We start from the raw sequence: 25,025 nt of genomic DNA, 5'->3' as shown, positions 1-25,025 counted from the left end.
ACTGATTTGTATAAGTGAGGTATTTTTATTTGGTTTGGTTATTTACAATTTATTGAAACTATTTTTTGAATACAATATCAATGAAGTGGCCATCTTTATTAGCAATCACAAACTGCGATCTTTTTTCTGCGTTAGTCATCACCTTGCCAAGCATTTCTGGTTTTATAACGTCCTTTTCGGCACGAACGGCACCCTAAGCTGGTTAATAGTCTGCGGTTTGTTGGCGGAAACCTTACTTTTCAAATAACCCCACAAAAAGAAGTCCGGGGGTTAAGTCAGGTGATCTGGGGGGCCAGTCGATGTCGCCTCCATTGTTGCACTCGCAACGTGGCATGGCGCAACGTTTTGTTAAAACCAGTAACCGTCTAAATCTTCCTCACGCATTTGCGAGCAGACATAATGAGTCAACATCCATCGATATCGGTTTCCGTCGACCGTTTCATTTTCTCGGTACAAATATGGCCCAATGATGGTTTTGACGCAAATACCGGCCCAAACATTTCCTTTCCGGTCATGCAATGGCGTTTCATGGATCTCGTGTGGATTCTCAGTTCCCCAAATGCGAAAATTTTGTTTATTCACGCAGCCAGAGAGGTTAAAGTGTGCCCCGTCAGTCATTAAAATTTGCTTCCAAAAATTGAGTTCAGTGTCAACCATTCGAGCGACTTTTGGCCTTATTCCAAGCGACGTGAATGGTTTGTTGGCAATATTCTTTGTGTCAATTGTACTATATACGGAAACAAATTTAAATCATCCTTTAAGGGGTTACATGGGTTTCGTTGGTTCAGAAAATCGATTTATTTTTTTTTTGGCTTATTAATTTCTACAACATCTCAGGAATATTATCCTAAATTTTCAAGTCGATCCGAATAATAAATTCGGAGATACGGCCTTTGGAATGTGTGCGCTCCAAGCCACTTTTATTGTTACTCAAAACTTTAAACGCGTTTTTCTCGGAACTGTGTTTTCAAAGTCGGTTGTCAAATGTTCTCGAAAACTACTCAACCGATGTTGATGAAATTTTACACAGGTGTTCGAAATGCAATTTACTCGTGCTTGAATGAAGAATTTTTTTTTTGAATTACAACTATTAAAAAAAAAAACAAAATGTCAAGCAAATTTGCCCGAAATTTTCATTTTTTTGCAAAAATTTCTGCCAAAACTCCAATTTTTCTTTTTTTCTTTCCTTCGTTCAAGCACGAGTTTATGGTCTTAACTAAAGCACTTATTTTTGTTTTTCCATTTTTGATGAGCCTGTCAGGAGTTATGCTGACAACGCGGACGCACCTTTTTTTCGAGGGGTCACCGGAAATGACGACACAATGGAGGAGTTTTAATTTTTTTTTTTTAATTTCAGAAATTATTCTTTAAATATGTATCTATAAGACAGAAAAAAGTTTGAATTAAATAAATAATTTTTTTTACGAGTATAGAAAAAAAAATAGAAAATAGACCTTTTTTTACGCGACGAAACCCTTAAAATGTGCCGCATTGCGGTTTCATTCGCAAAATGCTGAGCGCGACGACGATACGACACTGTTGGGTCCTGGGCAACGCCTGCCTACTGCTCTATAAATGAGTTTTGGTCACTCAATCAGACTCAAGAGAAAGTCAACAAAAGACCCTATATCATAATAAATAAGTCCAAATTATTACTGATCATAAAATTAAATTATTACTGATCATAAAATTTTTTTTCTTAAATAAATTAAATAGCTTTAAGTAAAAATATTGCTTAATGTTGAAAAAACAGATCGCAATAAACAAATGGATTAAAAAAAGTAGTCGTTGTTCAAACGACAACGAAGCAGCACGAGGGAAGATTGTATTATTTTTTTCGTATAACACAACACAATCTCAGTTTTTTCGTAAACGAGCCGCTGTCGTGACCCCGATGACGTCAGCCAATCAGTTTATTCCTTAAAAAGTGCTGAGAGCCGGTTAATGGTCTCATCTTGGCCGCACCCCTGAATTGTTTTCACCATGCGAAAAAATATATATTTTAAAAATCCCAACTTTTTGTTGTACAAGTAAAAATTACCACAAATGCTGAAAATACCCTCTTTTTGACATCACTGCCCTAAATTTTGTTCACCTCAGATGTAAAGATCTGTTACTGCGTTGCTTGTCCACTAAGTACTTCTAAATTAGTTGGGTAATGCAAGTGGTAATGCAAGCAGTAAAGAAAAATATTTCTATAGTGTAATTTTTCTTCTTTCATTAATATTTTTTTTTCACCTCCATAATCTGCATATCCAAAAAGTAAGAGTTTCTCTGGTCAAAGTGTGTTTTTATTTGTCCATTTCTTATTTTTTGCCAATTTAAATAAATTTACATAGACTGTGTCATGAACAACAGCTAATAATAATACTCTGAAAAAAACAGATAACTCTAATAAGTGCCGTTAATTTGCAGTTCACTCGTTTATTCATTCATTCATTCATTCAGTTGCTCATTAAATTGAAGCGCCAAACATTTTGACACACCAACTCCTACATTCATGCACACATCCGCGTATGTACCTACGTCTAAGTACACAACAACAATAAAAAGGCCAACCAACTAATCTAATTAACCCAACGCGACCCAGTGGCCGTCTGTCAAGACAATCGCCAGCAAAGCAGCAACTAATGAAAAAACCATCAAACGACAACATCACAAATTGTATGGCGAATTAAGTAAAGAGTGAAGAAAGATATGCGCGCTAATAGGCCACGAAATGGGCAATAAAAAATAGGCGCGTTGTAAAGCAACTAACGGCACCGCACCGAGGGGCGTGTCACAATCACCGCCACCGCCGCCGCCGACAACAGACAACAACAGACAATCAAAGCAACTTCCGTTCGTGCGATGGACAAGCAAGCGAGCGAGCAATAAAAGCAAACAAATAACTAAGATGAACGCCGTGACTCAAAGCCAAAGTCGACATTTGCGACTTTTTAATTGGGCAGCTCTGAAATTGCGCTTGCGTCAAATAGCCATTGACCCTAACCTAAGCCACGGCTACTTAAATGGCGGTTTGGCCGTTTGGCTGTTACACAATTGCCGCGACGCATTGCCACACTTGGCGCATAGGCTATTTTTGCCCTACCCCACCCAAAAAGTTGGTCTTTTGACATCGGTCGTGCGCATGTGTGCAGGCCGTATGTGGGGTGTAGAACACACGCGCATGCATACACATACGCGTAAAAAAATATGTACGCATGTGTGTACTTTTAATATGAGCAAATGAGTGGCGCGGCGCTCTGTTTACTTTTATCGTGATATCATACAACAGCGCGGCAGTGCAAATTACAGAAGTAATCGTATGTATGTGTGTGTGTGCGTGTATGTGACATGCAATATCACTTTTATCGCTTGCACCTGTTTTGTTTGTATTTCCTTATCTACTGAAGCACCTTACGTTCCACCAAATCAGTTTACCCCACTTTCAGGGCGTTATCTGTTCACACATATATACAAATGAAATTGGAGTGCTTGTTCGTGGTTTTCAATTTAGTATAAACTATTGAGCTTTTTACGTGCTTAAGAGAATATATCGTGGGATCAGTTTGTTATGACCAGTGTAAAGAGCGAGATAGGCATATACCTGCTCTCAATCATCTTTGATGGGAACTTTAGTGATATATTTCTTACAGTAAAACGCGGAGGAGTCTTTTGCGAGGAGCTTCCCATCAGACTCAAATTCAGGTTACCGGACCACTGCAGTGTGTTCCAGGCAGAGGTAGCCGCAATCAAGGAGGCAGCTGATTGGCTGCTCAAATGCGTACTAACGGTCAAGGAAGTAAATATTTACTTCGACAGCCAAGCGGAAATAAGGGCCCTCGGGTCTATGACGGTGCATTCGGAATTGGTCAAGTAATGCTTGACCTCGCTTTCGACTGCGTCCGAATTCTTTAACATCAGCCTCATCAGGGTTCCTGGTCACAGCGACATTGCTGGAAACTGTGAGGCGGATGAGCTGGCCAGACAAGGGATATGCGAGGTGATTTCCCCGCGAAGGGAGAGAATTGGGATCCCCCTGACTACCTACGGTCTGCTCCTGGAAAGATGGGCATCGCACCAACTCAGCGAGCGCTGGGCAAGTACACAAACGTGTAAGGTAGCGAAATCCTTCTGGCCACGTGTGGACCGGAGGCGCTCGGGCGAGCTTCTGAGGCTGACAAAAAATCAGCTTTCTAATCTCGTGGGTTCTCTCACAGGACACAATGCGCGAGGAATGCATGCTGTGAGACTTGGAATCACCTCGAGTCCTTTTTGCGCTGGATGTATGGAGGATGAGGTGGAATCATCTCAGCTTCTTCTCCTTAGCTACCCTGCTCTGGCGGGGCTAAGATCTAGTCATCTTGGCTCCTACTTCTTTGCCACGCCTGCTGATATAGCTGGCGCTGACATTAAAAATCTGATGAATTTCATCAGCAGCATAAAGCGGTCGACGCAAACATAGTCATGGTTCGCAATCCGCACGCTCCTAACCATCCCAGCACCACATCTTCCCTCTCCCCGCCCTCTCCCTGCATCCCATCGGTCTTTCTCTCCCGCCTCCCCCTTCATAATGGTATCACAAAGGACGAATCTTTCTTCGTCCAAGTGTGCCCATTCCATGGGCAATCATACCAACCTAACCTAACCTACAGTAAAAGAGTAGCGAAATATAAAGTTGAGGGCATAAAAATCCTCACAGGTGGGAAGTTTTTATCTGTAGGCTTAAAGTCGGGCACATATTCAAAAATATAAAACTTAACAGATACATTTTACGTATAAATAAATTTATAAGGAAATTATCACCGTAATGCATGAAAATCCGTAATTCATATTTATGTTAGTGTAGAGAAGAAAAAATTGAGTGCGAAATGTAACCAAAACAGTGAAATATTTATTTTCAATGCAAATATTAACGTTAGTTTCTACTTATATAGTAATGAAATAATTTTTAAGATGTCTTTAGAGTTTATAGTTATCGTTAAAAACTCAATTTGATCAAAATATGAGTTATGGCCTTTCTATATTAAATCACAAAGTGTTTTAATATCCAAATGGCAGGAGACATTGAGGGGGCTTTTGATAATGCTACTTTTAGCTCACTGTTTCATTGCCAAGAACAACAAAGCCGCGGGCGCCGACGAACTGCCGGCTGAGCTATTCAAACATGGGGGCGAGGAGCTGGTAAGGTACATGCATTAGCATGCCTGCCGATTGGAATTTAAGTGTGCTCTGCCCAATCCATAAGAAGGGCGATCCTGCAATCTGTGCCAATTAACGCGGGATTAGACTTCTAAATATCACATATAAAGTTCTAGCGAGCGTATTGTGTGAAATGCTAAAGCCCACCGTCAATCAACTGATTGGACCTTATCAGTGTGGCTTTAGACCTGGAAAGTCTACCATCGACTAAATATTTACAATACGCCAAATCTTGGAAAAGACCCATGGAAGGAGAATCGACACACACCATTGCATTCCACAGTACGGAAAGGAGTTATTGGATGTCGCGATGTCTGAATTTGGTATCCCCACAAAACTAATACGGCTTTGCAAGATGACGTTGCTCAACACCAGCAGCGCCGTCAGAATTGGGGAGGGCCTCTCTGAGCCGTTTGATACCAAACGAGTTTTCAAACAGGGTGACTCGCTGTCGTGTGACTTCTTTAACCTGATGTTGGAGAGGATCATACGAGCCGAGCATCGCTCAGGCACAATATTTTATAAGAACGTACAATTGTTGGCGTATGCCGATGATATCGATATCATCGGCCTTAACAACCGCGCTGTTAGTTCTGCCTTCTCCAAACTGGATAAAGAGGCAAAGCGAATGGGTTTGGTGGTGAACGAGGACAAAACGAAGTACCTCCTGTCTTCAAACAAACAGTCGGCGCATTCGCGTATCGGCACCCACTTCACTGTTGACAGTTATGACGTCGAAGTTGTAAGAGACTTCGTTTATTTAGGAACCAGCATTAACACACCCATACCAATGTCAGCCTCGAAATCCAACGGAGAATCTCTCTTGCTACTTTGGACTAAGTAGGCAATTGAGTAGTAAAGTCCTCTCTCGACGAACAAAACTAACACTCTACAAGACTCTCATCATGCCCGTCCTAACGTATGGCGCAGAAGCTTGGACGCTAACAACATCCGATGAATCGACGCTTGGAGTGTTTGAGAGAAAGATTCTGCGCAAGATTTTTGGACCTTTGCACGTTGGCAGCGGCGAATATCACAGGCGATGGAACGATGAGCTGTATGAGCTTTACGACGACATAGACATAGCACAGCGAATAAAGCTCCAGCGGCTACGTTGGATGGGTCATGTCGTCCGAATGGAAACAAACGCTCCGGCTTTTAAAGTATTCGATGCGGTACCAGGTGGTGGTAGCAGAGGAAGAGGAAGGCCTCCTCTGCGTTGGAAAGATCAGGTGGAGAAGGACTTGGCTTCACTTGGTGTGTCCAATTGGCGCCGGTTAGCACGAGAAAGAAACGACTGGCGCGCTTTGTTAAACTCGGCCAAAATCGCGTAAGCGGTTATCGGGCCAATTAAGAAGAAGAAGATATTTCATATGCGGACGGTTTTTGTGCGCTTACAACGGAGATATCCCTGTGAAGGCATAAAAGTGCAGAGAGTTCTGGATAAAATCGAGTGCACGAGATAAGGTCCTTCTGTCAATTCGTACAAAACTATCTTAGTTTTGTTCACCAGGAAACGGAAATTCGTTGGACTTAGTCTTCTCGCACTGAAAGGTGTGACTTGGTAAACATCTGTTTCGCTGAAGATGGTTCGCGCATTAAGGATTTTTCAACAATGCCGTAGAGGCTTTGGCAAAACCTGGGGTCTGAAACCTGTTGTGGTCTGGTGGATATACACAACACTCACTTATCACACCAATAATCTCTTATGACTCTGTGGTTTGGTGGCGAGGAACTATCGTTAAGTCCACACTTCGGGAACTATACAGGCTGCAGTATATGAAGTATACACCTTCGGAGATGCCCTAAATGCTATGCTTGATTTGCTACCCTTAGATCTTAAGATACAGCAGGAAGCAATAAAAGCAAGTGTAGACTCCATAAATATAGTTTCTGGCACTAAGACGTTACTTCAGGACACAGAGAAATTTTTAAGATAGTATCTGAGCAGTATTCACTGTTTTGGGCATCTAACCCATAGTTTCATTTGGAAAGAAAGTTGGTGTAAAATTTTCATTGCGTGAGCAATGGAGCAATCTAAAGTGCATGCAAAGAGGTTTGACGGATATTTTCTTTACCGATGGGTTCAACAATTAAATAGGTTCTGGAGCCGGATAGTACTTAAACGATAGTTATAAGTATCATCACGCTTTGGCAGGAATGGCAACTGTTTTCGAAACGAAAATTTTCCCATTCTGAAAGTAGCTGGAGAACGGCACTGCAGAACGTGAAGCTAACCTCAAAGATTATTCAAGATTATAAGACGCTGCAATATAAGTACAATATGGGTTCTAGGACATCGCGGTGTGCAAGAGAATGAAATTGCCGATGAATAGGCCAACTGCGTAACAGCAGTTACTCCACAGGGACCAGTGCCAATAATCGGAATCAGTTTTACATGAATCATAAATTCGATCAGCGATTCTGTATGCAATTTACATGAAGAACGATGATCTGGTCTAGAACGCTGCAGAACTGTAAAGTGTTTTTTGTTTACAGGACACAACACATGGGGTCAGCATATGACCACCATTCGAATCATTAAGGACTTGCCTGTCTTGCTTAGAGGAGACGAATAGCAATGAGCATTTTCGCTGTGAGTGTTCTGCTTTTGCTAGAGCGAGGTTACGAATTTTGGGTGCCGGTGTCATGAGAACGAGTGAAATTCGTTCTCTCAAACTGGATGATATTTTCAGATTTACCAAAGAATCTCGAAAATTCTCACAAGTCTAATTACCTCTATTTCTCTATTCTATCCTATCTTTTTCTTTCTATTTTTTCTCTTCTTTCCTCCTTGACTATCTACCCTTTCACTTTCTAGAGCTTTAAATACAAGCTCTGAGTGTTTGAGGAGTTACCAAATCCCTCAGTGCTTCTTCTTCGACTTTTTCAATTTCAATTTCAGACGAAGAAAAAGTTCAGTGGCCGCATATTTGCTTATAATTTAGGATAATCGGCTGCCACCCGAAGGGCCCACTTGGGCAAAGAATCAAAATTCGTCCATTGTGTAGCCATACAGAGGGGAAAACAGAGTGAAAAGAACCAAACTAAAGAAGGGGCTTTGGGTTGGAGGATGACGACCAATAGTGGCTAATAACATTTATATAGGCCGCTTTAAGCTACTGATGAAACTCACCAGGTGTACGATATTTATCCCCTGCTATATCCAAGGCGGCCGCCGTAGCCGAATGGGTTGGTTTTTGATTACCATTCGGAATTCACAAAGAGAACGTTGGTTCGAATCTCGGTGAACCACCAAAATTGAGAAAAACATTTTTCTAATAGCGGTCGCCCCTCGGCAGGCAATGGCAAACCTCCGGCTGTATATCTGCCATGAAAAAGCTGCTCATAAAAATATCTGCCATTCGGAGTCGGGTTGAAACTGTAGGTCCCTCCATTTGTGGAAGAACATCAAGACGCACACCTCAAATAGGAGGAGGAGCTCGGCCAAACACCCAAAAAGGGTGTACGCGCCAATTATATATATATATATATAATCCAAGGGTGTAGAAAAAAAAAAACTGAGAGAAGATTTATTTCAAAAATGACAATTAAAACTTGTTTTCCACAAATTTTATACAAAAAATTTTTTTACAGAAATTTTTTTCCAAATATTTTTTTGATCCTAATAGATGGAGCAATAAAGAGTAATATGTATCAACGGTTGTTAGAATGTTGGCCCCCAATGGATAGACACTATTCATAACTAAACTCTAAAGACATTAATATGTCTAGATGGTTATACAGTCCCACTATTTTGAAAATTTTATTAATAAATGTTTTTTTTTTATTCAGATGGAGTTTAGTTCAACGCAAATGCAGAGGAAAAATTGTTAAAGTTGATTAATTCAATGTTAAAGTGCACGAAAGTCGGTCCGGACCCTACTCCGTGGATTTACATGTACTGAGTTGGGTATGGCAGCGGGGTCAAAGCCTGTATTTCAGCCGGAAAATTTTCCCCTTAGCTTTCATGTTACGCCGCTACCGATGCCAAGAAGTACCCTCGGACCAAGCTTCTCTTCTAATGTGTGGCATGCATCTTTATGGGGCCATAAAAATTAATGACTCTACAATTTGATGCCCCGTGTGAACAGTAGAGGGCTATTTTGGGGGCCAATTATTGGAAAAAAGTCCAGTGGAAACCTAATACCAGGTTCGGATTAATTATTATACAGAATAAATTTCCTAACATTCGTCGCGAAGCCTCGTAGCGCCTGCCTTGCTAATGATGATTTAATCGGTTGTGCCAGCACCCTAAACTCTGTTTTTTTCTCACTTGCGTTAAATTTTATATTCCACTAGCAAACCCGGCCCCCTTCGCTGGGCACACTAAAATAGAATAGATATGGTTTAGAACAGAAAATATATGCTTTTCATATTATTTATTTCTTTATTCTTTATTCAAGCGCTTTGGCATTAACAATATTTTTTGTTTTTCTATTTGTTTTTGAGTAAATATAAAATATAAATTGAAAATCAGGAAAAAAGAAGATTGTTTTTAAATTTCAAATCAACGCATATGATCATCCATGAATTTTTCGTTTCAATTTATATGTTTTATTAAGCATTGGAGCTTTTTTAACCATTATCCATTTATATTTTTCAAAAAAAAAAAACGAAAAAAATTTTTTTTCCACGAACACATAATTTCATTCGGATTTCACATTAAATTCTCAAATTTCGTAAGAAATTATTCACTGTTCCAAAATCCACTCCAAAAAAATTCACAAACAATTTTTACATGTTGCACTTACTTTTTCCTTATGGCATCCAAATCAGAAAGAAATATTGACACATTGTAACTCACACTGTCAATTTGACAGTTCAGTTCCGCCCCAAGCGTTAAAAAAGTAAGCGACATTATGGCTGGTTCAAAAGAACGATGTACCCGTTGCCAGTGCTCCGAATTACAACCACATTTTACGAAACCCATTTTCAATACTTACTTAACAATGTGCGTAAGTTTGGTTTAATTCGGTGCAAAGACACGGCGGGTCCACGTTTTGGCATATATTTCGAGACCCTAGTCATCAATAGGTATGAAAATTACCCCGTATTAAAGCACTTATCAACAGCTTTCATTTGATACCCATATTGTACATACACAACCAAAGGTTACCCGGGTCCACGTTTTGACCTATATCCCGAGACCCCAGTCACGTAGCGGCATGAAAAATACTTTGTACTAAAGTAGTCACCAACAGCTTTCATTTGATACCTATATTGTACATACACGTCCGAAGGTTACCCGGGTCCACGTTTTGACCTATATCTCGGGACCCTATCTACCAATAGGTATTCAAACTATACGGAAATCATCTTCAATACCTACTTAACAATGTGTGTAAGTTTGGTTTAATTCGGTTCAAAGACACGGCGAGTCCACGTTTTGGCATATATTTCGAGACCCTAGTCATCAATAGGTATGAAAATTACCCCGTATTAAAGCACTTATCAACAGCTTTCATTTGATACCCATATTGTACATACACAACCAAAGGTTACCCGGGTCCACGTTTTGACCTATATCTCGAGACCCCAGTCACGTAGCGGCATGAAAAATACTTTGTACTAAAGTAGTCACCAACAGCTTTCATTTGATACCCTATTGTACATACACGTCCGAAGGTTACCCGGGTCCACGTTTTGACCTATATCTCGGGACCCTATCTATCAATAGGTATTCAAACTATACGGAAATCATCTTCAATACCTTCTTAACAATGTGTGTAAGTTTGGTTTAATTCGGTTCAAAGACACGGCGAGTCCACGTTTTGGCATATATTTCGAGACCCTAGTCATCAATAGGTATGAAAATTACCCCGTATTAAAGCACTTATCAACAGCTTTCATTTGATACCCATATTGTACATATACAACCAAAGGTTAACCGGGTCCACGTTTTGACCTATATCTCGAGACCCCAGTCACAGAGCGGCATGAAAAATACTCTGGACTAAAGCATTCACCAACAGCTTCCATTTGATACCCATATTGTACATACACAACCAAAGGTTACTCGGGTCCACGTTTTGACCTATATCTCGAGACCCCAGTCACAGAGCGGCATGAAAAATACTCTGGACTAAAGCATTCACCAACAGCTTCCATTTGATACCCATATTGTACATACACATCCGAAGGTTACCCGGGTCCACGTTTTGACCTATATCTCGAGCCCTATTTCCAAAATAAAATATAATCCATGTTACTCGTGGATGATGTAGCTTTCGAATGGTGAAAGAATTTTTAAAATCGGTCCAGTAGTTTTTGAGCCTATTCGTAACAAACAAACAAACAAAGTTTTCCTCTTTATAATATTAGTATAGATTTGCAATATATACGAATGTGTGTGTGTGTGCAGACTAACTGTTTTATCGCTCAACTGATAAGCGATTTCTGATAACGTCGTTTACTTACTTTGCGATTGTTCAATCAATTTTTTGCTATACGAACTCTCGCTTGGTAAGTATTTGCAAATACCTCTGTTGTCTGTGGGATTAATTGTGTGTATGAATAATCGAATTAAATACTTGGGCGGGGTAGCTTATGAAATTTTCGTAGCAACAGGTGGAAAGGCAGGTGGAAATATTGCACTTGCTTGAGTGGTGGTGGGTTTTCTGGGAAAACTTTAACAAAGAATTGTCAAATTGTTTTCTCAGATATATAATATAAAAAATTGCATATAAAATAATGCATAAACTACTTATAATTTAGTGAAGCTTCGAGAAAAACATATCTTTGAATTTTGCTGTTCTGTCTACGCGAATTGCCTTTGCCCGCTGTGCTACTAGGACACCTAGTGGAGCCTTTCGGGGTGCTAAGGGAGTCTTTAAACAAATACTGAGTCTAATCTCCGACTATTCTTGAATGTGACCTATAAAAAAAATGTCTGAATGGGATTGCCAGTGGTAGACTAACGGATCCGCGGATCGGCGGCTGTCGTAGCCGGATGGGTTGATGCGTGACTACAATCGGTAGAGCCCGTGTTCGAAGCCTCGGGCAGGACACACCGAAATTATATACACTTTTTTTTCTAATAACGGTCGCTCCTCGCCAGACAATAAAAACCTCCGAGTGAAGTTGTACCACGAAAAAGCTCCTCATAAAAAACTATCTGCATTCGGAGGTGGCATACGACTGTAGATCTCTTCATTTTTGGAAAAATACGCACAAGACGCACAGCGCAAATATGAGGAGAAGCTCGGCCAAGCACCCAATAAATGGTGTAAGCGCTAATTTTTATTAGTCTGACGGATCCATGGAAGGGCGAGAATACCGGCGCAAGTGCACTTGTACCGTGACTCTAGAAACGTTGGAAAATGGGCATATACCTTGTCATATTCCAGACAAAAACTTTTAGTTGCAAAAATTTATGTATTTTTATGTATTTTTGCAACTAAAAGTTTACGTCCACAAAAGTGATCGTAGAAAAAGAATCGGAGCAAGGACAAATTTTATGTCGGATAGTCAAGCTAAACTTGAGTAAAATGACAGGTAGTGTTGACTGATATGTAAAAAGACTCCACTTAGACGTCTAGAGTTCATAGTGTTACCAGTGCTATGTATCTTGAGTCGAATTATTATTTTATGTAATTCTTAATGTACACCTTCGAGAGTTTTAAAAAGCCGTTAAGTTTTTTGTCAGCAAAAGCCTTCAAAGATGAAAAATTTGTTGGACTGGATACAGAGGCCTAAACATCCCCTCAGCTTAAAGCATGACCAGTTATTGAAAGAGAAGCTGCAGTGCCAGGGCTGGCTACAGAAGCCTAAACCTCCCCTCATCTTAAAGCATGACGCATTATTGATGGACCGTCGTAGCCGAAGGGTTGGTGAGGGACGACCATTCGGTAGTGCGTGGGTTCGAATCTCCGTGCATGAAACAGCAAAATGATAGACAAAAATTTCGGTCGGCAGCTAATGGCAAACCCCCAAGAGTATTTCTGCCCTGAAAAAGCTCCTCATTTAAAATATTTGCCGTTCGGAGTCCGCTTAAAACTGTAGATACTTCCATTTGTGGAATAACACCATAATAAACACCGACCACACTTTGACTGTCGCGTTCGAACAAACGTTGTTTTTACTTTCTTATGTGAGGAGATGGAGTATGTGAAATTTCTTAACGACTGGAACAAAAATTCGTGCAATAACTACTATTTTCCGAAATATTTCGACGACAGCTCATATTTAGTGGGCCATAACAATGTGCCCCGAAAACTTCTCTACTTAACATGAGTAAGGTAAGTGACCTCAGGAGCATATACTGCGAAGCACCGAGCGATGACGCCGAACACAGGTTCTTTTGTTGCGACAGATGGCTCGTGGAAAGATATGCTCTGAGAGAGCAGATTGGCGACATCTGGCCGACCAACGTGATTGGCAAGATGCTAGGATGCGAGAATAACTGGAATGCGCTTAAAAGATACTTTGAAGGCGTACTACGGAGAAAAAAGATAGACCTCGACGCAGTGCAACAAAGCGAAGCCTCACATACAGAAGACGAGCCTATAGAATGAAGCTGGCTATAAGCATGGGGTGGGGTGAATAGAACGACGTCCCATTCTGGGCTCTCCCGAAGTAATGCAGAAAGTAGTTCCGGGAAGGGATCCTGACCAGAAGAGGAGGAGGGATTGTTTTAGTGGTCGGATGACGGTCGCTGTAAGTGTGAAGGCATTTTGAACCTTAGCTCACCCACCAAAAAAACAAACAAGCAAATGTTAGGGATGGTTACAAAAATTTCAGCTTAAACATTCTGGACTAGTCCCTAGATATATGGACCTTCAGACGTTCAGACAGACAAACAAAATAAATACTCTAATTAAGGTAATTTTTTTTTGTCATCGCTATTTGAGTTTGAGAAAATTTTATTTTAAAATCATAGCCAGGCACCTCAATATTATTTATATACTTATTTGTATGTATAGATGTACAAGGTGGCACTTCCTTCTCGTTATCGAATCACCACTTCGTGCATTGGAAGTCACGGTCAACTGACCAGGCCAAGGCTTTATTGCGTGCGAATGACAATTTTTTGCCCACAACCACTTTTTGCCGTGATGCTGTCCGCGCAGTGTGTGCTGCTCCTCAAGGATACCAAAAATGTTGCAATGAAAGCGTAAAATACGGGAAATTTGCTATTTATGAAGCTAGCTAAAATTGTATTTTTATTTTAAAACACTTTTTTAGCAAGACTTTTTTACAGCTATTAACAAAAAAAAATTGTAAAAAGTAATTTAATGAAATTTGAATTTTTTTTATTCCGAATTTGTTTGTAAGCGACTGTAAATAAAAGTCCTCAGCTAAGTGTTATTTGGTTATTTAATAAAAAGTAATTTAATGAAATTTGAATTTTTTTGTATCCGAATTTTTGTGTAGGTGACTGTATATAAAAGCCCTCAGCTAAGTGTTATTTGGTTATTTAATAAAAAGTAATTTAATAAAATTTGATTTTTTTTCTATCCGAATTTTTGTGTCACCAACTGTATATAAAAGCCCTCAGCTAAGTGTTATTTCGTTATTTAGTAAAAAAAATTTAATGAAAGGTTAATGAAATTAAATTTTTTTAATCCGAATTTTTGTGTCTGCGACTGTATATAAAAGCCCTCAGCTAACTGTTATTTGGTTATTTCGTAAAAAGTAACTTAAGGAAATTTGAATTTTTTATCCGAATTTTTGTGCACGCAACTGTATATAAAAACCCTGAGCTCAGTGTTATTTCGTCTCACATTATTATGATTTAACAACAACACTCAGGTACACTTAGTTATTAGTCACTTCATTTTTTCATTTCAGTAATTTTTTTTTCATTCTGTTTTATCTTTACTTATGAATCCGAATCATCATTTCCTATAACCCGAAGCCATACCCTTGCACTACTTACATGAAAAAAAGCTCATCAAGGAGAATTTCATACAATCCACTAATAAATATCCAAGTAATTGAAGAAGAAGTCACATAAATTTGAAGAAAACAAACACGACTGCCGCCACTTTCGGCAACTCATTTCAGAAAACTAAACAAATAGTAAATATTTTTTATTCTACTCACCACCGCTTGTAATATGCCGCGCACAGTTATGCCCACAGTCGGTGCAAATTCCACACGCACACCCGGCTCTATGATCAACCGGGCACCCTTGGTCACCTCAATGTGTTGGCGCACAACAAAAGGACTTTCACTGTAACGCAACGTTCGCTCGCCGGTGATTTCACCACCCTGCAACTCAGTGTAGCTATGTGCAGATGACGATGACGGTGCCGATGACATCACTGGTTGCGCTGGCGCAGGTTCCACAAATTCTATCACCTCTAATGGTGGTTGTGGCGCCACATTGCTCGCCTCCGACAGCATTGGAGCGAGTAGTTGTGTGCCGGCGCCATCCAGACTGGCGAATTCGATTTCGCTGCTGTCACCGCCGCCGCCGCTGCTGCCAAGAATTGTGTTGCCTTGCAATTGTGCTAAGGTTGGCGCCGGCCCTGCCCAACAGAGTGCGACAATGAGGAATGTGAGTGCGCGGTGCAGACGGCTAGGAGGCAGTTGCAGTGCTGCTTGCAGTCGTTGGCATGCGATTGCCAATCCTGGTGGGCGCGCGTTGTGCTGTGGGTTGGGCGGTGTGGCTCGTTTGTGTTTGCTGCGCATGGCAGCTGGCATTTCGTTGGTTTCGTTTGTTGTTGACTTGTTGACAGTAGAGTTTTGTCGGTGTTTGTTTTGTTGTTGAAGCACTGAAGTGTTGAGTTCGTCTGCAAGTGGTTTTGGAATTTTACGACACTTTTTGCACTAAAATTTTTTTTAATTGCACACAGAATTAATTTATTGCTAAATTTATACTTTTCTATGTTGCCCTTTTGAACTTCTTCGAACGATTTGTTCGCTTCAATTGTTTATGATTCACTTGGGCGCACATATTCAGTTGGTTTATTGAAATATTTGCATTTAATTGAAAAAAAAAATAAATAATTATTTCCTTTGTCTAATATTTCTTCCTCTAATAAGTGTCTACTTAAATCTCACACCGGTTGGCTGCTGTAATTTAAAATATAAAATTTTATGTAATTATCTTAATATTATTAATCTTTCACAAAAATTTTTTCTGACCTCATTAGCTTTAAATGCATTATTAATAATTTTTTCTCATTAATTTTTTCTCATTCATTAGACATTTTTGTGGTGTTTTTGTTTTCGTAAAACGCCGCTTTTTATTAATATATAAAAACTTGCACTAGTTTTTCTAAGCCCACAATAATTTTTCCATTAATTTCCAATCACTTAATTTTTAACCTTGGCAGAAATTGCATCACATCCACTTTAAACACATATTTTTACACAATTCTTGTAAGTTGATAACTGCTTATCAGCTGCTTTGCTTAGTCAGTAGAGACCAAACATTGAAATAGCCAAAGTGGCCACACTACTTTATCCACATTACCTTTACTATTAACAGCTTTACAAACTTTACGCCACACTCATTCTTTTCCCCCTTTCCCTTCCCCTTCAACCAGTACACGCACGACCACGATTCATTCATGCACCTTCACTATCACTATTCAACACGAAACAGGGCAAAAAACAATCAAACACTTGCCTACTTTGTTCTAAGTCCAAATTCAGAAAACACGTCTATACGCAAAGAACCGTTACGAGCAACTAAACTCAACGAAGCACACCGCGCCGTAACCCAAACGACCAAACAATGACAATCAACGAAACAACTCCCCAACTGGTAGTAGCGATGGTCTGTTGTTGGCCTGCCTGTACATACATACTCACATACCATCATCTGTATGCTTTGTTGGTTAGTTGGTGGGCTTGGAGAGAGTAATTTGAGCGCGCGGGCATATTTACTCCCATTTAAATACTTTCATTGTTGACTAGTTGGCCCCAAAAGTCGCTAACAACTGAACGAAGCGCAGTTATTATACAAACAAACGAACATACAGAAATATTGTGAAACATATATAACAACAATAACAAGCAGTGGTGCATATGAGGAGAAGTAGAGTAAGAAGTTATGGGAGAGCGCCAACTAAAGTAGTACAAGAACTTATTAGTGCTAATGTTTATAATAGCAAAAACAAAAATAAACGAAGTGGAGTAGTAAGTAATAGCAACAAATAAAAGTAAGTAAATGTCTATAATAGCAGGAGCAATAAGAATAACAAAAAGTAGGAAATTATTGCATTATAATTATATACAGTGTAATGTGCTTAATTGCGCACGCCGCTTCAGCAAGCAAAATAATGCGATTTTTAGTTTAGTTAAAAAAATTTAAAATGTGCATTTGTATAAGGAAAAGTTATATTATAATATGAAATATTATTTCTTATACAGATATTTTATAAAGGGGAATCTGGCACAAATACTTCCCCATTCGGAGTCGGCTTAAAACTGTAGGTCCTTCCATTTGTGTAACAAAATCAAGACGCACACCACAAATAGGAGGAGGAGGAGCTCGTCCTAACACCTAACAGAAGTGTATGCGCCAATTATTTATTTTTATTTCTTTATTGAGCCAAATACATCTAAAAATTACTTGCGAATTTTAATTATTTTTTTAAAAGAAAATGAAGATTTTGTTAAGCCAAAGAAAATGCGGTTAAATGAGCAAATAATTGCTCCCTCGAGCTCTGGCTTCAGTGACATTAAGCTACGTGTCGTACAATACGTCCCGATATTGATTCCTTGTGTACTAAATTCATGAATCGTATAATCAGCCCTTTTGACGATGCCAGTTAGCCTCCACGGCGCTCCGATTTTTTATGTTAGTGGTATTCAAATTTTTTAGTGTTCGTTCTGAACCGTTATTGCTTATTTCTTGGCGAATGCATTCAAGTTCTGGACAATTTTTTAATATATGGGTAAGTTCATAGATATTTTGCAGTAGCGCCAAGCAGATAGCTGAAATTTGTCGAGGAGATATTTATGTATGTGTTAAGCGCAATGTGGCCAAGACGAAGACGTGTATAAATGACTATCTGTCTTCTAGGAGTTCAAAAGGAAGCTTAGGTGTCGACTGGCCAAGGTTTATTGTTTTGTTCGTAAGTTTGTGTAATTTTGCCAGTACAAATTTAACAATTTTAAGAGATGGTTGTAAACGGCGCTTTTAATGCCTTTTTTGGTTAATATATTGGTTAATTGTGAATTCCCATGGTGATCTAATTGCCGTTTTTGTCGCATTATCTGCAAGAGTCTGCCAATTTGACTAGGCCCCCAGAGTAGCTTGATGGGTTGTGGGTTTGCTATTAAAGTGCATGAATAAAGTTAACATTTTCGATCTCAGAGCGCGTGAGAGCACCCGAGATGGAAGAGTGGCCCGCAAAAAACATCAGTTCGAGTTATTCGAAGCTTCCGAAGCCGTAGGTAGGGTATATTATGCGGTCCTGGAATAGACAACTCTTTGTAAGTTAAACAAAAAAATTGTATCCTATGCAAAGTGCTTTTCTAACTTTATACGCGTTTTTCTCAAAATGGTGTTTTCGAAGGCGGTGACCAACATTACTCGAAAACAGCTAAACCGATTACTCTCAAATTTTAACACGAGCTTCTTAAATATATTTTTGAGTAATTAATTGAAGATTTTTTCTTATCGATAAATATTTTATTTTTTCATAAACAATTTAAGGCAGAAATTTTGGTAAAAAATCGGTTTTGCTTTTGCTTGAGAAACCGCCATTTTGTCAAAAAAAATTATTTTGCTTATTCCTTCACCTTATTACTAGATTTAACATTACTTTAACGAAATCTGTTTGGTTTTTTAATTTCAAAGGATCCAGTTCAGAGACATAGTGGTCACCGCAAAACGTCTTTTTGGTGAGGAGCTCCCGGAGATCAGCTGTAGCTCCTTTCCAAATAAATATTTTTACTAATACTAAGTCTTAAAATACAGTTAAAAGAAACATAATATGTGTACAAATTTTTATATCAATAAATTTAAAAGTTTTCTCTGAAAAAATGCTGGAAAATTCGTTTTTTTTTTCCTTCTAACTGTATATAGCCCCTTAAAGCTTTACCACCAGAAACTTTCATATCGTTCCACTTCATGTACCTGCTTGGCCCTAAAGTCAGTGACGCTAGTATCAGCAGTGCATCTAGATTAGTGGCAGGCGGTGTAGAGAAAGCTTCCATATAGTAGATGTCCACTCAAGTAGAATATAAATACACTGGATGTCTGCAAATGGAATCGATGTTTTGGCGCAGACTTTCCTACTTTGCTAAAACTCATTAGTATCTCAGATTACTCCTAAACACTTTACAGCAGAGCTTCTCCGAAAATTTGTGGCATCTTATTGTTGTTCTCCAAACGCAGGCACCTACAGTTATTTGTCTTCGAAAAGGCAGTGAATTTTATTAAAAGTTTGTGTATGGCCGAAATATATTCGGACGTTTTCTGTTAAATGCTTCATTTACCAACTGTTTTTGGTTGTCCACAGTGAGCATCAAGCCTGGGACCTATCGAATACCACGCAAAAACCTTCTGAACTACGGTGGCCGCCGAAAAATTTACTTCAGAAATTCAAAGTTATATTTGAAGTGAAGAGAGTAACTCCAGTTTTAGTTGGGTTACTGCATACACCACATCGGATACCGGCTCTAACTACATTAATTGTGAATTGCATTAAGCCTGGTTACGGTTTGCTACACAAATTATGCTACACTTCACATCTACAGCATTAGCCTTGATACCCAAGTAGGCAATTAGCCAGCAGGCGACAGTAAGTGAGAAGGCGCCCAACACAGGGGAACTCTTCTTAAAAATCTATGTATGTCAAAACGATCTGTCAGATCTTTCGGACAACCCATTTATCCTCTTCCAATCCAATACTTCAAAGAATGGTGAACATTAAAATGAAGCATCTTATGCTCATTGCGGGATACTCGCTAAGAAATTTTTGAAATTTTTTTGTTTTTTTGCCCTTATAGAAATCAGGCCTGACGCCCTTATTATCTCTTGTTCAGTACCTACTTATTGCCCATATGCGGAACGATAGCTTTATAGGCCTCTATTTATTGCAGGTCAAAGTGAGTGTTTGGTCAGAAATAGCAGCAATTTAATTTAAATTGCTTGCCAATGAATTGTGTAAGCGAGCGGGACAGGCAGATGCAAGCGAGAGCGCCATAATAAATATGACGGGAAGCAACCTAAATTCAAAGATGTGGAAATGAAGATGAAAACAGAAACAAAAACGAAATAACGGTTCCAACAATTGTGGCAACATTAACAAATTTCTACTTCTTTAGTTGCAACAACAACAACACCATTAACACAATAACCAAACAAGCCCATTTCTATATGTAAATATGCCCGTATATGTGTATGTGTATAGGTGTGTCAATGTATGGGAACGCAACGAGTGCATAATAATTTCATTTTCCAAGCTTTACTTTTTACTTTCCACATAAATTTGTCGTTTTCTTTACCCTCTCACCTAGTTTGTATTTTTCCGACTGTGCGTACTTATTTTTTATGGAGTCTTCTATGCGGTTCTGTTGTGCTTTGGTTTTGTTTTTGGGAAATTTATGCTTTTAATGCTTTTATGTGGTTACTGTGGCGACTATTTTTGCTATTACTACTGTTGTTGTTGTTTTGCAGACATTTGAATAAAGTTGTGGGTTGTGTGACTGGACGCTTTCTGTTTTTGTTTTTGTTTTTATTTTAGTGCTATTATCAAACGCACACAACGGTCATCAACGGTTATTCTCCACTGTTGCTGTTATTGTTATAAAAGGTATGTGTCTGTGATAGGAACGAGGAGAGATGGGAGGGGAAATGCCAACTGTAGCAAGCGAACGTGACGTATTCGGCTGGTTAGATCGAGCTGGTTGACCGATTGACTGAACGACCGGTTGTTGTCTCACGCCGCATACTAACAACTCAGATGCACAATTGTACGATTTTATGTTTGTCGGTACGCATGAATGCAAATGTATGAACAAGCAAAGCACAAAGCTTTCAATGCACTTAAAAATATTTTGATAGCCTCAGTTACTTCGTAAGTCACAGTGGGGTCGTTTTGAAGAAAAATAAATAAAATTAAAAACAAGTAAGACCGATTAAATTTGGTTCTGAAGGAATATATATAAAAAAAAAATAAAATCAAGTTATGAAAAAATAAAAATAAAAACAAGACAACAAAAACAACGCCCAGAAGTAAGGATATCCACTCACATTTTAGTAAATTTTTTTTTGGGCTGACTGTTAAGTTTTGGAAACAAAAAACTCATAGAAAATGCGAGATTTAGCTTGCAACGCCAGATGAATGGATGAAAATTTAGTCTTAATTTATAAAAAGTGGGCGAGGTTTTCATCCGATGTCATTAATATTTATGTATGTTAGCTGCCGTAGTCGGATGGCTTGGTGCATGACTACCATTCGAAAGTACACAGGTTCAAATCTCCGTGCATGAAAGCCCTAATGAAAGAAAAAGTTGTTTCTAAAAACGGTCGCCCCTCGGCAGACAATGGCAAGCCTGCGAGTGTATTTCTGTAATGAAAAAGCTCCTCTTAAAACCATTTACTATTTGAAGTCGGCTTAAAACTGTAGGTTCCTCCATTTTGTGGGAAAACATCAAGACGCACACCACAAATAGGAGGGCGAGCTCAAAAAGCAGCAAAAGCGGTAAGACTAATGGACTTACCTCCAGCAAACCTTACCATTTTTGTTGATAGTGAAGCAGCGATAAAGGCATTGGCCTCAACGCGCATCAATTCAAATGTGTTAAAAAATGTACGAGGTGGCTCTCGCTTATCCAACAACACAACACCACAGATCGCTCTGGAGTGGAGGGAATTGAAAGAGCGAATGAGTATGCAAGGAAAGGTTCTGACCTTGTCCCTCAGCGAGTGGTAGAGGATAGAAGCATTCCTCTAAACAAACTATACACTGCGATTGACTTGAGCCTAATCGTGGAAGCCAATATAAGGTGGACTCTAACTACTAATTGCTGGGTCTCCTGCCGAAGCTGAGCGCTCTGGCCTAAACTGAATCTTAAAAGGATAAAATTTTTGCTTCGATTCAACAGATCAACCACCAGCGTCTTCACAAGTGTTGTAACGGGTCACTGCGCTATTGTTACCCTAGCCAGTAGAATGGGTGTACCTCACAATAACTTCTCCTGGAGCTATGGAGATGAAGAAAAAATGTCCTCAGTGAATATCCAGTACTTCAAAGAAGCCGTGTCAAATATCTTGGTGATTATTTCTTTGAAGGCCTGAGAGATTTGCGAAATGTGGAGGGAATAGTTACCAGAGTTAAAAAGAGCTGAGCGGCTTAAGCAACTTAATTAGGGGGTGGAAATCAAATGCAGGTATCACAATGGGCCTTAGGGCTACCGAGTGTTTTATCTTAGACAAGCAATCTGGCTAATCTAACCTTATCTAACCTAACCTAATCTAACCTACCCGCTTTTACTCAAGAGTTGGGTTGCTTCCAAAAAGTTTCGCAAAATTTTACTTGCGTCGTATTTATTTGCTTGGGTTTATAATTTTTATAAATTTTGTGTAATTTTGCAACATTTATAACTAAGACATTACTTGTTTCGCTTCTTGTGAAAATTAAATATTTATTATTATATCCGAAACTATGATAAACTAGATGAATGTTATTCTTGGTGCATGAGATCACATCTTGTTTTAAATATTAAAAAATGAGTCCATGTTTTTTTTTTTCAAAATCACACAGTTTAAAAACTCAGTACAGCTTCCGTGGAGAAATCTTGCAATCACTTCAAGGAGCTAAGGATCTTAGTGTTATTTCTGATATTAAGTTTTCATTCATCAGCCATATTAATTTCGTCGCTACGCTTGTTTTTATGCGGCGTAGTAGCACTGAATTTGATGATCCGTATGCCTTGAAACTGCTTTATACCTATTCCGTTCGCTCGCATTTCGACAGGGATTGGATGGAGCGCGAGTAGAAGGTATTTCTCAAATTTGCCTTACGTTCATTGGGTTTCTCGGATCCTACGCCTTCATATTACGTGGTATCACAATGGACCTGCAAAAGGTCTAAGTGTGTCGCTACGACAACTACCCTACCTATGCCTTCATATATTGCACGTTTAGCGCTGTTCAATTTGAAATCGCTCGACAAGCGAAGGCCAATTCTATATTTAACTTTTATTTTTTTGTATTATAAAAGGAGTTTATCACTTTTAGAGAGAATAAATTTTAATGTTCCGCGGAGGTATCTTCCTGCATCGTTGCCTTTTTATGTAAATAGTGCTGGGACGAATTATGCCCGCAATGCACCTATTGGACGGGCTCTTTGTGAATTTAACCAAATCTCAACTTCTGTCGATCTTGATTTTTCTTTGCCTAAAACCATTTTTACTGATATTCTGATGCCCTAATTTAAGTAAAATTGTAAGAAATTATTGTTTTATAGACTAAATATGCGAAATAAATAAATAACGAGACCTACACGCCAAAATTTTTTGTTTTGTTTTCTATAGTGTATTCTTCTTCTAACAGCTCATTCGGAGCACGTAATGAATTTTCTCTCACATATTTAATGAACTGAAATCTTGTTATTTTTTACTCAAATTTAACCTTCGCACGGTGAAATATCTGGAATGAGATGAAAGGTCTAACCGTGGGGTGCTGTACGTGGCTAGGAACAACTTGACTGACAATGCGAAATGAACCATCCACGATCATGACTTTTCCATCCACGATGTGGGTAACTTTAGTTACGTTGACTAATAGTATGACCTTTAGGTTGTGAAACTACAAAGGACCAAACCAGTTTACCATCATCACTGCTTTTAGTTTTGTTGTAAAATTGCGACTCCTGCAAACGTTGCATGCAGCGCTGAAATTAACACAAATAACCTTTCCGTGTTGTTCCGAGTATTTGCCAAATCGTCACACTGTCACGTTCTCCGCACATTGAGCGCTGTTTGACCCGCAGCGGATGTCGCCGAAACGCAGTTGCACATCAAACAATAAATAAAATTCAATAACCAAACAGTATTGAGTATATTGAAGTAGTTGTGTATAGAGGCGCATATGGAAGCACCAACAATGTCAACTACAGCGGTCAAGATCGATCTCCTAATTTTGGAATGTATTCAATTCATTTTCGGGATTCGCAATTCGGGATTCGCAATTGCTTCTCTTGAGTTAAAATGACTTTCTAAATAAATAACCAACTATTCGAGCGTAATAAAATTGTATAGTTTTTTAGTATTCTTTCCTTTAATGTTCGTAAAATTTTTGAAATAGTTGGAAGTTTTTTTCTTCTATTGAATTTTACTACAATTATTGCGAAAGCGTAAACGAAAAGAATTTTATTTTTAAATAGGGAGTAAGACAATTACGGCACTTGTTAAAAATAACTTTTTTTCGCAATTTACACGGTAAAAGAACCATCTGAGTGTCTTTAAATAAGCCAAGTGAGTAAAAGTTTAAAAATTTGGGAGCTTAAATGCTTGCGATGCCATTTGTGGACCAACATCAAGACGCACGCCACAAATAGCAGGAGGAGCTCGATCAAACACCCAAAAAGGGGTATATATATAATTGGGAAAATTGTTGCATTTATTTTTATTTTTTAAATGCTTGCAATAAATAAATATAATCGAAGCATCTTCTGCAAAGTTTAGTCGAATAAAGCGGCAAGATTCTTAACAATTTAAGAAAAAAGAAAAATTATGACAAAAAAGGGAAATTTTTATTGAGGTGTATTGGCAATTGGCAAAATATCCTCCTTGGCAAATCGAACTGTGTAATACAAAGTAGAAAAGTTTATAAAGGATGACGCAATTGAATTGAATGTCCCAAAAAAGCATAAAATTATGAGGATCTAAAAATAATTAAAACAAGCAAACGCAATTCGAGCCACTCA

General features: G+C 38.9%; 1 protein-coding gene across 2 annotated transcripts in view; it reads right to left on the bottom strand.

Annotated features, from left to right (window-relative positions):
- Window positions 1–16,086, bottom strand: part of LOC129247044 (protein bark beetle) — a 43,788-nt gene extending 27,702 nt beyond the window's left edge. For both annotated transcript variants that reach the window (XM_054885911.1, XM_054885912.1), the window contains exon 1: window positions 15,232–16,086. In XM_054885911.1, the coding sequence (XP_054741886.1) occupies window positions 15,232–15,834 (603 nt within the window). In that variant the 5' untranslated portion in view covers window positions 15,835–16,086. The remainder of the gene's footprint in view (window positions 1–15,231) is intronic.
- Window positions 16,087–25,025: the final 8,939 nt, after the last annotated feature.

Source organism: Anastrepha obliqua, chromosome 5 (assembly GCF_027943255.1).
Source record: "Anastrepha obliqua isolate idAnaObli1 chromosome 5, idAnaObli1_1.0, whole genome shotgun sequence".
Taxonomy (NCBI): Eukaryota; Metazoa; Arthropoda; class Insecta; order Diptera; family Tephritidae; genus Anastrepha; species Anastrepha obliqua.
The sequence above is the reverse complement of the archived record's forward strand: the minus strand, read 5'-3'. Positions and strand labels throughout refer to the sequence as shown.